General features: G+C 45.4%; 1 protein-coding gene across 4 annotated transcripts in view; it reads left to right on the plus strand.

The window, feature by feature from the left end:
- The window catches only part of COL27A1 (collagen type XXVII alpha 1 chain), a 296,056-nt gene extending 280,610 nt beyond the window's left edge, over positions 1–15,446 (plus strand). For 2 of the 4 annotated variants that reach the window (XM_089772923.1, XM_089772922.1), the window contains exons 43-53: positions 76–138; positions 5,447–5,500; positions 6,576–6,611; positions 7,082–7,099; positions 7,545–7,580; positions 8,300–8,326; positions 8,592–8,657; positions 9,542–9,713; positions 9,938–10,047; positions 12,154–12,372; positions 13,070–15,445. In XM_089772923.1, coding sequence (XP_089629049.1) covers positions 76–138; positions 5,447–5,500; positions 6,576–6,611; positions 7,082–7,099; positions 7,545–7,580; positions 8,300–8,326; positions 8,592–8,657; positions 9,542–9,713; positions 9,938–10,047; positions 12,154–12,372; positions 13,070–13,216 — 948 coding nt within the window. In that variant the 3' untranslated portion in view covers positions 13,217–15,445. Of the gene's footprint in view, positions 1–75; positions 139–5,446; positions 5,501–6,575; positions 6,612–7,081; positions 7,100–7,544; positions 7,581–8,299; positions 8,327–8,591; positions 8,658–9,541; positions 9,714–9,937; positions 10,048–12,153; positions 12,373–13,069 lie in introns of all 4 variants that reach the window. The other 2 variants (XM_014580186.4, XM_014580190.4) reach the window with 2 other exon arrangements.

The raw sequence follows: 15,446 nt of genomic DNA on the forward strand, positions 1-15,446 counted from the left end.
CTGTCTTTATTACAGAGTAGTAAACAAAGGAACAAACTGCCTCTGTTGAGATTTATATCTGATTCTTATCTACAGGGACCACCAGGAGACCTCGGGTTCAAAGGAATTCAGGGCCCACGGGGACCACCTGGTCTCATGGTAAGTTTTTTGCACTTTATTCTATTTTTAGAACTTTCTTGTCTGTCTCAGTCTGTTGGTTTTAATCAGGACAGTCTGTGGCCCAAACCCTGAGCACAAAAAGGAGCTAACGCTGACCCATACAGCACATTTCACATACACACTAATCAGAAGCTGCAGTTCAGCTGGGTCATACATGTACAAGGCACAACATCACCCTGCTTTGGCAACCTTTTGTCTCAACACCGTATTCTAACTACACCAGACATACTGAGTACAAATCTGTTCTCCCTTTACAAGAAAACAATGTTGCTAAGCAACTCATTTTTCCTGGCCCTTTAAGTCACTAAGATGAATCTCAGTGTAATTGTGGGCATTACATTAGCTGTGTACAACATACTCTGGTACTTGGAAGTCCTCCACATGAGAGCTCTCAACTCTCCAATAAAACCCTTCCCAAATATGTGGCCTCATTTGTCCATCAGGTCTTATTTTACACACTCCTTTTAGTAAGCTTGTATTAACAGTCCACTGAAGTAATGGAAGGAGCAACTTGTGGTTCAAGAGCTTTATGAAGGTGGGAGGACAGGGGTTCTGGGCTGTGAATGCCTATGCCATGGATACAATGACTTAGTTCTCAGGTTGAAGAGAGCAACTGCACTGCTGGGATTGATTTCTGAGGAAAAGGAAACCCAGGAAGACACTTTTTAAAAATATGTGAGATCCCAGAGATCATAAAATACTAGAACTGGAAGGGACTTAAGAGGGCATCAAGTCTAGTCCCCTTCCTTCATGAAGAACCAGTTACCATCTAAATCTTCCCTGACAAATGTCTGTCTAACCTGCTCTTAAAAATCTCCAATGATGGAGACTCCACAACCTCCCTAGGCAATTTATTCCAATGCTTAATCACCTTGACAGTTAGGAACCTAAACCTCTCTTGCTGCAAATTAAACCCATTGCTTCTTGTTCTATTATCAGAGGTTCAGGAGAACAATTTTCCCACCTCCTTGTAACACCCTTTTAGGTACTTGAAAGTTGCTATCATGTCCCCTCTCAGGGTACGTCTAGACTACAGGCTTTTGTCGACAGATACTGTTGACAAAGCTTCTGTCGACAAAGAGCGTCTAGACTACATTCAGTTCTGTCGACAAAGCAAGCTGCTTTGTCGACATGGCAGTGTAGGACAGTTTAGATGCAATAACGCCTTCTGTTGACAGAACTCTGTCGAAAAAAGGCGTTATTCCTCGTAATGAGGTTTACCAGCGTTGACAAACTGCTGAGTTCTGTCGACGTTATGTCGACAGAAGTCAGCGGTAGTGTAGATGCAGGTTTAGTTTTGTCGACAAAAGTCCACTTTTGTCGACAAAACCCTGTAGTCTAGACACACCCTCAGTCTTCTCTTTTCCAAACTAAACAAGCCCAATTCTTTCACTCTTCCCTCAGACCTCATGGTTTCTAGACCTTTCATAATTTTTTTGTTCTTCTTGACCTTCTCCAGTTTCTCCACATCTTTCCTGAAATGTAGTGCCCGGAAGCAGACACAATACTCCATTTGAGGCCTAATCAGTGCAGATGTTCCTTAAACCCTTGGGCTCTCAACACTATGTAGTAAGATGAGGGTCTGTAACATAAAATAACATATCACAGGCCTGAAACATGATGAGCAAGACTTTTGCTAGGTGAAACTGGAAGCAGTAAATAGGCCTGGCTAACCAAAAACAGGTCAAGCATAAAGAATGCCAAAAGGTGTCAGGCACAGACCATAAAACGCATTCCAAAGGAGTTGTAATAGAACACTTAGTTAAGAAACACAGTGGTATCAACTGCCTCCCCTCTAAAGATGTAAAAGACTAGTCAACTATCCGGTATTTTGACTAGTCGATTAGTTGACATTCCCCCCCTCCCTTGCTGCCTCTGTAAGGGTATGACTACACTACAGCGCTAATTCGAACTAACTTAGTTAGTTAGCTTAGTTCGAATTAGTTAATTCGAACTAAGCTAATTCGAACTAGCGCAGCTAGACTTAAAAACTAGTTCGAATTAGCGTTTTGCTAATTCGAACTAGCACGTCCACACAGAGTGGACCCTGAACTGGGGTTAAGGATGGCCGGACGCAGTGCCGGCAGGGCATCAGATGAGGACTTAGAGAGTGGAGCTGCTGTCTCAGGCTAGCCGAGGGCTGTGCTTAAAGGGACCCGACCCCCACCCGGGACAGACAGTTCTCAGGGGGTTTCCCGCTTGCAAACCAGTCCTGGCTTGGAGTGCCCTGAGTACCCACACTCGGCACATCACAGCACTCGGACATCAGCCCGGATGCACTTGCCACAGGCTGCCATCTGGGGAGAGGGGTCAATCGGGGGGCTGCAGGAGAGTTTCCACCCTGAGGAGCCCACAGAGCCATCCCAGTCCTCCCCATTGGGGGCTCATACCCCATTCCTCCCTCACCTCCTTCCACTTACCCCTCCCTAGCCCCCCTTCCTGATGTACAAAATAAAGGACATGTGTGGTCAAAAATAGAAACTCTCTTTCTTGAACAAAACTGGGTGAGACTGGGAAAAGGAGCTGGGAGAGGGGAAGAAAGAGGGTGGGGGAGGGGAGGGCAACTACAATGATGAAGGGTTTGAAACAGGTCCCATATGAAGAGAGGATAAAGAGACTGGGACTTTTCAGCTTAGAAAAGAGGAGACGGAGGGGGGATACGATAGAGGTCTATAAAAGCATGAGTAGTGTGGAGAGAGTGCATACAGAAAAGTTTTTCATTAGTTCCCATAATAGAAGGACTAGAGGACACCAAAGGAAAGGAATGGGTAGCAGGCTTCAAACGAATAACAGAAAGTTCTTCTTCACAAAGCAAATAGTCAACCTGTGGAACTCCTTGCTGCAGGAGGCTGTGAAGGCTACAACTAGAACAGAGTTTACACAGAAGTGAGATAAAGTGATGGAGGTTGGGTCCATGGAGTGCTATTAGCCAGGGGGTAGGAATGGTGTCCCTGCCCTCTGTTTGTGGAAGGTTGGAGATGGATGGCACGAGACAAATGGCTTGGTCATTGTCTTCGGTCCATCCCCTCCAGGGTACCTAGTGTTGGCCGCTGTCGGCAGACAGGTTACTGGGCTAGATGGACCTTTGGTCTGACCCAGTACGGCCATTCTAAGCTCAGGGCTCGGGGTCGGGGGTCTCACTGGACCACTCTGATTTTCATGCAAACCTGCTCCTGGGTGGCCAGGCTGGCAGCTATTCTGCCCTAGATGACCACTTTCCTGTGCCTAGTGCGGAGGTCGTGGACAAGGTCCACAATGTCTGCACTAGACCAGGCGGGTGCCCGCCTCTTGCAGTCCCGGGCAGGCTCCCGGGAGCCGCCAGCCTGGTCCCAGGAAGAGGGGGAGGGCTGGGTAGCAGCGGGTGGCCGGCTCGAGCCGTGCCAGGTGCAGGGTCTGCTGGCTGGGTGCTGGCAGGCTTGCACCTGGCACGGGCACCGTAGCCAGCCCGTGTCCCTTTAAGGGCTCCGGGAGGGGGGCAGTAGAGTTTCCCTGGTGTTGGCCAAAGTGGCCACCAGGGAAAGCTGGGGAGGGCTAGCCTCCCATTAGTTCGAATTAAGCGGCTACACAGCCCTTAATTCGAACTAATTAGTTCAAACTAGGCTTAGTCCTCGTGGAATGAGGTTTACCTAGTTTGAACTAAGCGCTCCGCTAGTTCGAATTAAGTTCGAACTAGCGGATCGCTAGTGTAGCACCTATCAAAGTTAATTCGAACTAACGTCTGTTAGTTCGAATTAACTTTGTAGTGTAGACATACCCTAAGATACTTCCCCGGAGTCCCCAGATGATCCCGCTTTCCAGGGAAGTGCCGCACGGAGCCCGGGAGCAGCTGGGGAGTCCCCAGCTGACCCGGGCTCCACTGCGCTTTTGAAAGACGCGGAGGCAGCTGTGCAGCAGGTGCCCTTTTGAAACTGCCGCTTCCCGCCCTTCAAAGGAGCACTGAAGCCCCGGGTCAGCTGGGGACTCCCCAGTTGCTCCTGGGCTCTGCGCAGCACTTCCCTGGAATCCGGGGTCAGTTCGCTCGCTGACTCTGGGTTCTTGCACTTCCCAGCACTCTCCAGCGGGGAAGTGCCAAGGAACCCGGGGTCAGCTGGGGAATCTCCAGCTGACCAAGGGCTCCTAGCGGCATGCTGTGTAGCATGGAGCCCAGTATTAATGGAGGACTGTGAGTCCCCCGCTGATCCCAGGCTCCATGGCTTTGAAGTGCACAAGAGCCCTTGCTTGTGTATTTCAAAGCAGGCACGCCACATGCAGCCCGGAGTTAGCAGGACTTCCTGTTGGCCTTGGGCTATAGCGGCATTCTGCATTCCTCCTTTGAAATGTACAAGAGCCCCATTGGGGAAATTCCATCGACTAGTCAATTAACCGCATTTTAACATCCTTACTCCCCACAAGTAACATACATATCAACCAGGTTCAGTACCAGGTCTAAATTGGTAGTATGATGGATAGTAATTGAACCCCTCTTACGTGAGGTAAGAGGTGGTAACTTGGCAACAGAGGGTGGCAACCTAATATGTCAGGAGTGTTATGTAGCTTGTTTGTACCTATGTACAAAAGTATACACCAAAGAGTGGTTGTTAGCTGACCTATGGAGCTATGCTAGATTCATAGTATTGACTGAGTTAGTCCATTGTCAAGGTACATGAACGTAGTGATGCAGCAGTGAGTCTGTTCACTGATAACTATTACTGTACTTCTCTTGGCAATAAATCTGACAGGGTACTTTTGATCCTTATCTGATTTGTGGTCTCTGGGGGCTCTCTTGGAGTCTGTCATGTTGATTAATTGCACATGATTAATGCAGTAGATAGGGGAGCACATGCACACACGCAGCCAAAAGTTTATCATCATTGATGGAGCAGAAGACCTATCAGGAACCCATCAAGAATCCTGCTGACATACAGCATAAATTTGTCCTTTAAATGTCTCTGATTCAGCTGTGAAGTATGAAAAGACAACTCCAGCGTTCTTCAGGGGGGCAAGAAGGAAGAATCACTATATATTTGTAGAATAGTGATAGAAATGTAGCTGTTAGTCTGGGGTAGTTGAAGCAAAATGCAGGACAATGTAGCACTTTAAAGACTAAGATGGTTTATTAGATGATGAGCTTTCATGGGCCAGACCCACTTCCTCAGATCAAATAGTGGAAGAAAGTAGTCACAACCATATATACCAAACCATATATATTTGTACTGGGTGTGGCACGCTATGATATTCAACAGGTCTAGTTTGGTAAAAAGTAACTTCCATTTCCTAGATCCCCATCTTTTCTCGCTTTCTGTTTTAGGGCAAGGAAGGTATTATTGGGCCGCTGGGTATTCTGGGTCCTACAGGAAGCTCCGTAAGTGTGTGTCTTTTTTTTTTTTTTTAACATAACTTTTTACAGCTCATAATTACCAAAGGTATTTAGACAGGTACTTGCTGCTTCCTCGGAAATCTCTGATTTTGGTATGTACAAGAACAACCTAAAACTCATCTGAATTAATAGGGCAAAAAAATATATATTTTCCAGCTTAGGGAAAGTACAGCTGCAGTTACAAGGATAGTGGGAATTCTTAGTTTATAAATTCGCAGCAGCTCTATTTAAGTATGGGTTTGGAGTGGGAAGTATTAGACTGCAAGGGGTGATATTTTTTATTTAGAAGCTGTGGAGCCAGATTTGGAAAAGAACTCCTTTAGGTATCTCAACAAGTAGTGAGCTTTTCAAATGAGTTTAGTACCAAATGTGCTGAGCTCTTCTGAAAAGGTGCTTAAATATCACAATGAGAACGGCAAGCTTCTGAGCACTTCTGAAGATCTGGCCCCGGACTCCTATTCTCACCCCCAACTCCCTAAAATCCAAAAGAAGTCAGTCAAAACGTCTTTAAAATAAAGAATAAAATCTCCCATTCAAAGCCAAATAAAGTAGCAGAAAAAAATAAGAGCGAAGAAGCCGAGAAAAGCTGGTTTAGATAATGGTGAGAAAAAATCTGTGGGAAAAATTAGTCCATCACTTTTAAAAGTGAGTAGGAATGAATTAGATGGCCCATGGAAGGAAATACGTAAAATCCCAATCAGAAGGTAGAGGACAGAGCAGTAAAAACCTCCCAACTCTGACACCATACCGAATACATGCGTCAGAGGTGCCGTATCACTTACAAAGAGGCTGTTCCCTTGTCATGTGTATATGTTTATAGCTTCCAGGCTGGAGTATAGCTAAACAGTCCTTTTTGCTCATTCCAATAGTCACTGTGAAACTTTAAGGCTCCCTTCATTTTCTCAAAAAAGGGAGACAAGTAGGGCAACTAGCCATACTTTGTTTAGAGATACAATAGGGCCACATGAGGAGAGTTTTTCTCCTCAGAACATGTCACCCTCAACATGATTACTTGGAGCCTGCCTGGTTCTAATCATGTTCTTTATGGTTCTTTAACTAGGGTCCCAAAGGAGACAAAGGCAGCCGCGGTGAAACGGTAAGTGCTCTTCCAGAATCCTTCAGGTATGTCAGCTGCGTACGAAGCTCTTCTCAGACTTGGCAGACAGAGAACTCCAGACAGGTGGAATAGGAGGGAGAAAAACTAACTCAGCCTTTCATCCTTCCAGGATAGATATGTATCTATCCTGGATAGAATGTCATGCAGTTTTAATGTGCATGCAGTTTGCAGAGGAGACTTTTATACACAGATGCTTCGCTGTGCTCTTCATAGACATTAAAGACTCCAAGGCACTTTTCAAATAACTGAGAGTTCTGCCTTAGTATTCTTCGCCATAATTTCCCTTCCCCCTGTTGCTGTGCAATATGCTAGGCCCAGGTTTCTTGCCGTCTTCCAAAATGGCTGCTTTTGATACAGCTTTTAAACCATGCTGGGAACCCTTGGGATGATAGACATTACACTAGAAGCATGCAAACTTTTGACAATCTCCTCACAATTTTTTTCTGCAGGGTTTGCAAGGTCCACGGGTGAGTATTTCAGACAACTGTTTTCTCGCTGGTATCATCTTTGCTCAAATAAACTGATGTGCAGCAAAATCAAGTGCTGAAAAGTTAGGCGAGAGGGAAACTATCTATGGATGGATAGGAGAGAAAATAAAATAAAATAAGAGGTAGCATGGAACCAGAGAGGTGCAGCCACATGCACACAGTATTGGAAGTCTAAAAATGATAAAAGCATGACAGCTACATTAGAAGACAATATAGCATAGTAAAAAGCTGCAGTGGGGGAAGATATGGTCACCTCTTGTCTTCACAAAGAATTGAGCTGGAGGACAATAACATTTTGAAGAAAAATTGGAAGACTGTTGGAAGAGAACAGGTGTGGGAGGGAGCTCATCTTTCTCAGGGATACAAGGATGATTAATGTCACTGCATACTGCTGACATTTTACTCACTATGCCTTTTTCTTTAGGGTCCACCAGGCCCACGAGGACTTCCTGGGCCTCCGGTACGTACAAGGGGAAAAGGTTCAGAGGATGACTAGCCCTATTGTGGAAGATGGCTAAATCCTATCCAAAGAGGCTGCTCATTCATTTCAAAATCACACTTTGACTCCTTCTGTAAAATAAGGATAATAAATTATCATAGATTCATAGAGCTGGAAGAGACCTCAGGAGTCATTGAGTCCCGCCTCTTGCCCAAACTAAATCATCCCAGCCAGGACTTTGTTAAGCCAGGACTTAAAAACCTCTAGGGATGGAGATTCCACCCCCTCCCTAGGTAACCCATTCCAGTACTTCTCCACCCTCCTAATGGAATAGTTTTTCCTAATATCCAACCTAGACCGCTCCCACTGTAACTTGTGACCATTGCTCCTTGTTCTGCCATCTGTCACTACTGAGAACAGCCTTTCTCCATCCTCTTGGAACCTCCCTTCAGGAAGTTGAAGGCTGCTATCAAATCCCCCCTCACTCTTCTCTTCTGCAGACTAAATAAGCCCAAATCCCTCAGCTTCTTGTTTGAATGAACTAATGCTGTAAAGCACTTGGAGATCTGAAGCTCCAAAGTGCAATATAGGAAATAATATTGCTATTCTCTCCCCCTCTGCAGTGGGGATCCTACAGGAAAGAGGGATGATCTCAAATGGAGATAAAAAATTATTTGACAATATTATTCATTGATCATAAAAATCTGTCACAGTTAACAGTTTTGTCTTTTGGTTTTTAGGGGCCACCAAGTATTCCAGTTTCTTTTGTAAGTTGTTGAATTTTATTCTATACAATAGTTATGTTGTTGAGAGTGAGCAAATTGTGATATACACTTGCAGAGCTCAGAAACTCACAAGTGACCTGCTGTCCCAAAAAGATGTCCCCTAGGATTCCCCCCTATGTGGACTGAGAAGAAGATACCGTCCTGGCGGGATATTGCTTGTATTTGGCACCTAAACTTGCATTCAGCTTCTGTTACACATAGGTCTATTGATCTTTTAAAATGCTGCTGTTATATTTTCCCCCACCAGCAACAAGATGGCTTTGGTGCAGCTTTCCAGACAATGATGGACTCAAACACTGCACTCAAAACAGAGGTACCAACATGCTTTTCAACCTACCAAGTTTGATACAGATGCAGAGTGGTGCGCTGTGTAATCTTAAGGAGGGGATACAGCTTTTCATGTCACCTTGTCTGTTCTTTTTCTCTGTCATCTCTGTCTCTGATCCCAAGCAATTCCGCCTTCCCTATTGCCTTCCATGATCATACCCTTCTACCAGTATACAGCACAACTCCTGAAAGCATGGTTCCTACTCAGCTGACTTCAGGAGGATAACTTAAAGAGCTCTCGAGAAGCTTAGCTTCTAATTCTGAGTTGTGTTCCAAATGTTTCTGTTCAGGTAGAGGTGTGCTCAAGATTACAAATGCACTGCTACTTTTCTAAAGAATCCCACTGTTTATAATGAGACTAGATGACTATGTTTAAAGCCCTTCATCAGTTCCAGCACCTCGGATGCTTGTGTTCTGCTGTTGGAAAGAGATGGGGAGGCATCATCCCCATTGAAAGTATTACTGCAAATAGCCAATACACCTACCTGCCAGGATTAGACTGGGCTGCCATCAGAGCACACTTGTGGTCTCTGAATAGAATCCTGAGGGGGGTTCTGTCCCTTCAATGTTTTCCTTCTCTCTTTTGAGGAACAGTAATGAATAGCTGGGACCATCTAGGATCCGTTATGCAGGGAAGTTCTCGGATCCAAAGAGCTAGCTATGACCGTTGGGACTGAGTGGGATTACCGACTGTGCCTTTTACATGTGGTGCTTTGTCCTAGAATACAAAGGGATTAGTTACTATTGTCCCAGGTCCTAAGGCCATGTCTAGCCAAGGCAGTGTGTATTGGGGGGGGGGGGAGTCTCAAACTGCAGCAGTTCTGTCAAGCTCAGCAATCAGTGTTGACTGCCATCATCTTTCTTGCACAGCAGAGCTATCAACATTCAGACCTGCTGATGCTAGACCAGGAAGGAGAGATCTTCAAGACTCTACACTACCTCAGCAACCTCATCCAGAGCATCAAAAGACCCCTCGGAACCAAGGAGAACCCTGCACGCATCTGTCGAGACCTAATGAACTGTGAACAGAAGATGGGAGATGGTAAGCAGCACAACCATGTTCTGGGAATGTTCCAGTACACAAGAGAGATACATCTATAGGACCAGTTAAAGCCGTTCAAAAAGGCTCCCTTTCATGGAACTACTGTAGGCACATTTCCATGATGCAGAAAAATTAAAAATCACTTAATCTGCTGAGACCTTTCTGGATTTCATGCCTGGGTAACATAGATGGTTCACTCACCCATTTTTCCTTCCCTTTTTCAGGTACTTACTGGATTGACCCAAATCTTGGCTGTTCTTCAGACACCATTCAAGTCACCTGTAACTTCACCAAAGGTGGACAGACATGTCTCAGCCCCATCACTGCCTCGAAGGTACACACAGCTCGACCACTGTCTCTCCACAGGCTTCCTTCCCAATAGAATGCAAACACTATTACTGAAGTGGGATTTGGGACAGTGTGTAACAATGTATGTGTGCCTAGGAGGTAGAATTTACAGCTGTTGTATCAGTTTCCTCACATGAGTGGGTATGTATTAGTTCCTATATTGCAGCTTTACCCATTTTGCAAAAAAAAAGTTTGCCTCCTATTCTTCCCCAATTACACTCTAAAACTATTTGTTATCTGTATTATGGCTCAAACCATGCCAGCACTGATTAAACTGCCCCACCACCTCCGCAATTAGTCTTCAGTCTACATTGAGCAGGGAATGATTTCTATACTTCTGCCAACATACAGGTAACTTTACAGGTATCATTAGCAGAAGTGGGTGAATACTCCCACCATGCTTCTCACAAATAGTTAGCTGAATTTTTAAACTAAGTCCCTTCAGTCTCATTCATGTCCTTTTGAATGTGCTTTCCATAATGGTTATGGGAATCACTTCAATGGGATCAGGATCTCCTCACAGAACTTTAAATCCCACTATACCTGTATCGGAAAGAGATATCTGCACATGTACACTCATCCAAGGAGGGACCAGAAACAATATTGTGTGACTTTTCTGAACTAACTGCCATAGTGTTCTGATCCAGGTACTTGAAGAGAACTATTCTGTGATTTGGGAGGTGAATTTCTTTTGATTTGTGGAATGATCCAATAACTGCTTATGCCAAGCGAGTGGGAGGAAATGACAGTCTGCTTCCAGACGTCCCCCAGACAGGAAGAGGCTTATGCATTCCCGGCTAACCAGGATGAATGAGTGGCACACGGAGTGGCAGGGAGACGCTAGCATGAGACAAGAGCAGAGAAATTAGAAAAAGCTCAAGCCCTAAGTAGGACTGGACAGTGGAAAGCTTTCTGAAGTTACAAAGACCCGGTGATAGTGCCATTGTGTACTTCCTGTATTAATTATTATAGCACTAGACCAGGGTTCGGCAACCCCCCAGCACACGTGCCACAAGCACCACGCAAGCTGATTTCCCATGGCATGTGGGGAGGGAGCTCGGCCTCCCCCCTCCCTCCATGCAACAGGGAGCCCGAGCTGCGGCTGCAGCCGGAGTAACAGTTCCGGCTTCCTAGGGGGAGGGGGAGGGGGAGGGGGAGGGGGCGGGAGAAGCAGGAGTGCACATCCCTGGGGCTACCCTGGCCTGGCCTGGGTGTGCAGCTCCCAGGAGCCTAAGCAGTTAACTCCCCCTCCTGCCCTACAGGCTTCCTGCTTTGGGAGGGGGCGGGGCTGGACCTGCTCTGCAGAGCCGGGCCTGGGCAGCTGGTACATGTGGTGTGGTGTGCTAGGGCCCAGGCTGTTCCCCGGGGCCCGTGTGTGGGGTCGGAGAGCCCCTTTCCCAGCACCCCACTGCTCCCAACCAGGCTGGAGCCAGCCCTGGGTAGCCCCAGGCTCTACCTGCCCCAGCCCCAGAGCCATAGCCTACAGGCAAAGGGCTAGGCCGGGCAGGGAAGAGACACTACCCCTCCCCCACACACACACACCTCTCTCTGCCCCAGTATTGCTGCCCTGCCGGTGAGTGTGCTGGGGGCACAGGGATGTGGGGGGCAGGAGTTGCACTGAGGGGCATGGAGTGATGCAGGGGTTCAGGCTACATCCCTATTCCACTCGCTGGCAGCCCTTTCCCGCACACTGAACCCCTCATTTTTGTTCCCACCCCAGAGCCTAAGGGGGTCCACAAAATCCACTAACTCCAGAACCCCAGAAAAGTAACCCCTGTCCTCCCTGTCCCTGCCCCTCCTGTGGGGCTGGAGTGCCTGAAGAATGAGGTGTCTCCGTTATGCCTAGACCTTTGCCTTAACAAAAATATTGTGTGTAGAACATTACCAGGGCTGCCCTGTGGTTTTGAACTGGTTAACCCACAACAGCCATCTAAATTGCCCATTTGGGGACAGCTGTAATGTACATTAATGCACTAAATATCTTTGCTGCTGCTTGCATTAACTGCACCTCTGTAATTCTATTGGATGTGCTTTGTTCACTGGCTTTGGGGTGAGGGTGTCTTAGTTTTCATATGATCTGTCACTTTAACAGCTGGAATTCAACATTGGTAGAGTCCAGATGAACTTCCTTCACCTACTGAGCTCCGAGGTGGTTCAACACATCACCATCCACTGCTTGAACACATCAGTGTGGAGGGAGGGGTCAACGGAGAAGCCTTCCGAAAAAGCTGTGCGTTTTAAGGCCTGGAATGGACAAATATTTGAGGCAGAAGGGCAGTTCAAGCCAGAAGTGGCAACAGACAATTGCAAGGTACAGAGCCAACAAAACAGCTAAAAGCACTAGGAGATGCAGCATGCCCAGTCAAGGGAGCTTCATGGGGACATATGAAACAAGAAGACATGAAATTTAGCCATGTCTGCAAGAGTCAGCTGCAAGAGTCAGCTCTTTGTTGGTGCTTCCTCACCATGACCAAAAAAGGAATAGTCCTGGAAGAGCTGTAGCAAAGGCCTCTATGAATCCCACTATGAGCAATTTGCATGCAGACCTAGCACTTACATTCTGCATTAATAGATACTATCGAAATGCTTTAAAAAGAGAGCACAACTGAGTACCTTTTTATTTAGAAAGGTTTACTGCTTGGAGGCAGTGTGATCTAGTGTGTAGAGTCAAGAGGTCTGTCTTCTACTCTCAACTCTTGCCCAGGGTCACTCTGAGTCAGTGGCAGTCACTCAAGTACACAGTTTCAAGAGCGATTTCTAATTTTAGGAGCCTAACAGCTTCATTTTCAGGGATAATGAGTACCCAGTTTCTACTCACTAGCTCACACTTCCTCCACTTCCCCAACCCACATCGCCTCACTTTGTCATACCCATGAACTGGTGATGAGTTGCTTATTTCAGTAACTAGTGCTTTTCAGCAATATCTGGATGGAAATTATTTTTCCCCAGAGGGGCCTACTCACCCAGCTAATTGACTCCTTCCTACCTTTATCTCCCTCTTGTTTCAGATTCAGGATGGACACTGGCATAAGACTGTCTTTACGTTTCGGACACAGGACCCTAACCAGCTGCCAATCATCAACATCTACAATCTTCCACCATCCGAGCCAGGGAAACAGAATCACCTCGAGGTCGGACCCGTGTGCTTCCTTTGAACTGTGACTTCTACAGTTCTCCAAGGCTTTGATCCCTTTTTGGATGGGCCTGCGTGTTAAAGTAGGATCTTCTGACCCTCTTCAGCACAGATGGCTGGCCTGGTCATTTGGGTCAATTGTTGTTCTGACTATAGAGCTCATAGTCTTAAAGAACCTTGATCTCCTGAACTCAGTAGATTCTCCAGCATGGGCTTGAAAGAAATGTTTAAAAGCAGAACAGTGGGGGGATGCTGGCATCAGCCAAGACATGAAGGGGGATCAGGAACTTGAAAGCCAGATGTCATGAGCAATTCCACACACAAAGCTTTTACCACAACCAAAGAAATACTGAGAGAGATCTCAAGAAGAAACCTACAGTGCATATCTTTGTCCTACCCCGTTCCAGAGTTACCAAATTTTCTTTTCATAAAATTAGAGCTTCCCTTTAAGAGCTCGTCATCTTCTGGACAGCTCACCGCTGATTAAAAGAGAGAGATGAAGTTCTCATAAGTGGATTTGCAAGTTGAATCTGGCTGCTCTGTGTACAGGAAGCATTTTGATGTGCAATATTAGAAGAGAAACAAATATATAGATATATATTTTATTTAAGCAAAAAAATATTAAGTTCCTCCTTCTGGGAGTGAGTTTAAAAAACGTCCCTTCTCACGTGTGATGATAGGATGAGGGAAAATCCCAAAGCTGAAAGAGGGAAATGGAAGTGAGGGGAAGAGATTGGTGCTAAAATAGAGAGAGAGAGAGAGGATGGGCTCGTCTGGTTTGTTTCTACCTCTCACTGTGAAATCTCTGGTGCTCTTATTTTATATATGAATTTAAACTATTTAAGGTTCTGACGGTGCTACAATGTCTTGCCACAGACCCAAAAAATAAAAATAAAAACCCAACAGCCATGGGGACTTTTCTCTAGAAAGAGAGAAAGTAGGGGGTGGGGTAGTTTAGCTAAATCAGAAGAAAATGCCTTTAACTTAAAGCGTGTTTAAAATATTTCAGATGATCTTTTTAATCTAGGTTTGTAAAGGTAATTGCCTTGGGTGTCAGTAAATGGACAACACAAAATGTATCTAAAATAAGCATGTCCATGGGTTTTTTAATGTCATTTCACTGCTTTATTTTTGGGGGTACAACTCACCCACAAAAGCTGTAAGAATTCTATTGTAGGGGAGCTTTGAAGAGAGCTAGTTTGGGTTGTTTTTGTTATATAAATAGTTTTTCTGTGTTGACTATGTGTATAGTTTCCTTGCCAGCTCTTCTGTACGCAGTGATTCCCTACACTGGGATCCAACAGCTGATTTTACAACAACAAAAAAACACAAGTCCTTTGTCAGGACTGTCCATCAAAGCTGAAATTATGGTACCTTGTTGCTTCAGAACCCAACCAAACTTGGAGGGGTTTTGGTTTGTAGAAATCTAGTCTCTATGTGTAAATTTTGAGTTTAAAAAGAGGATATTATGGTAATCTTTTTATTCTACGTAAGGAGTAATATTAATGTAATCTGAGCTGTACTGTATCAAATGCTTCAGTGCCTGTTTTGGAGTTTTTCATGTCTCATATGGACTATGAATTTTGTCTGGAGAAAAACAAAGTGTGTCATTCTGTGTATTCTTTTTGCAGTTGTCTTTGGTTTGTTTTTCCAATGAGCTAAAAGTTAAGATTTTTCAAATACCTCAACTCCCCTTCTGATTCTGGTGCTTCTCAAATACCTCAAGCTGCCAGCCCAGGGCTCAGCCATTGAGTTCCTCTCATCCCAGATCATTTGTGTTGAAGCTACCATAATCTCATTGCTTGCTTGCTTCTTTTCTTGCACCCCCACACACATCTCTGTCCCATTTCTCCCCCTCTCATCCTCTTGTTGATGGTTTTTTGTTTCATGAGGTTGGAATTTCCATTTGTTCACCTTAAACTCTCTTTTTTTTTTTTTACTTTAAATAAATATTTAAAACTGAAGCAATGAAATGGGACTTTATGGTTTTTTGCTTCTTCATGGGAAATTAAGATGGGTGAGAGGAGCAGAAATATCCTCAGGTTCAAAACTGTAACACAGGCAGGGCTTAAATCCAAATTAGCCCCCACAATCCTAAACCAGCACCATGGGGACAGATCACATCACCTGCATAGTGAGCTTTGGCGGGGCTCTGAATGGGGGCAAGGTTCTGCCTACATGGCACTCAGTGCAGGATCGAGTCCATCATTGCATATCCTAAAATTCTAAAAAATTCCTTCACCAACTAGACA

The sequence above is a fragment of the Pelodiscus sinensis genome, chromosome 23 (assembly GCF_052426305.1).
Source record: "Pelodiscus sinensis isolate ZL-2025 chromosome 23, ASM5242630v1, whole genome shotgun sequence".
NCBI classification, from domain to species: Eukaryota; Metazoa; Chordata; order Testudines; family Trionychidae; genus Pelodiscus; species Pelodiscus sinensis.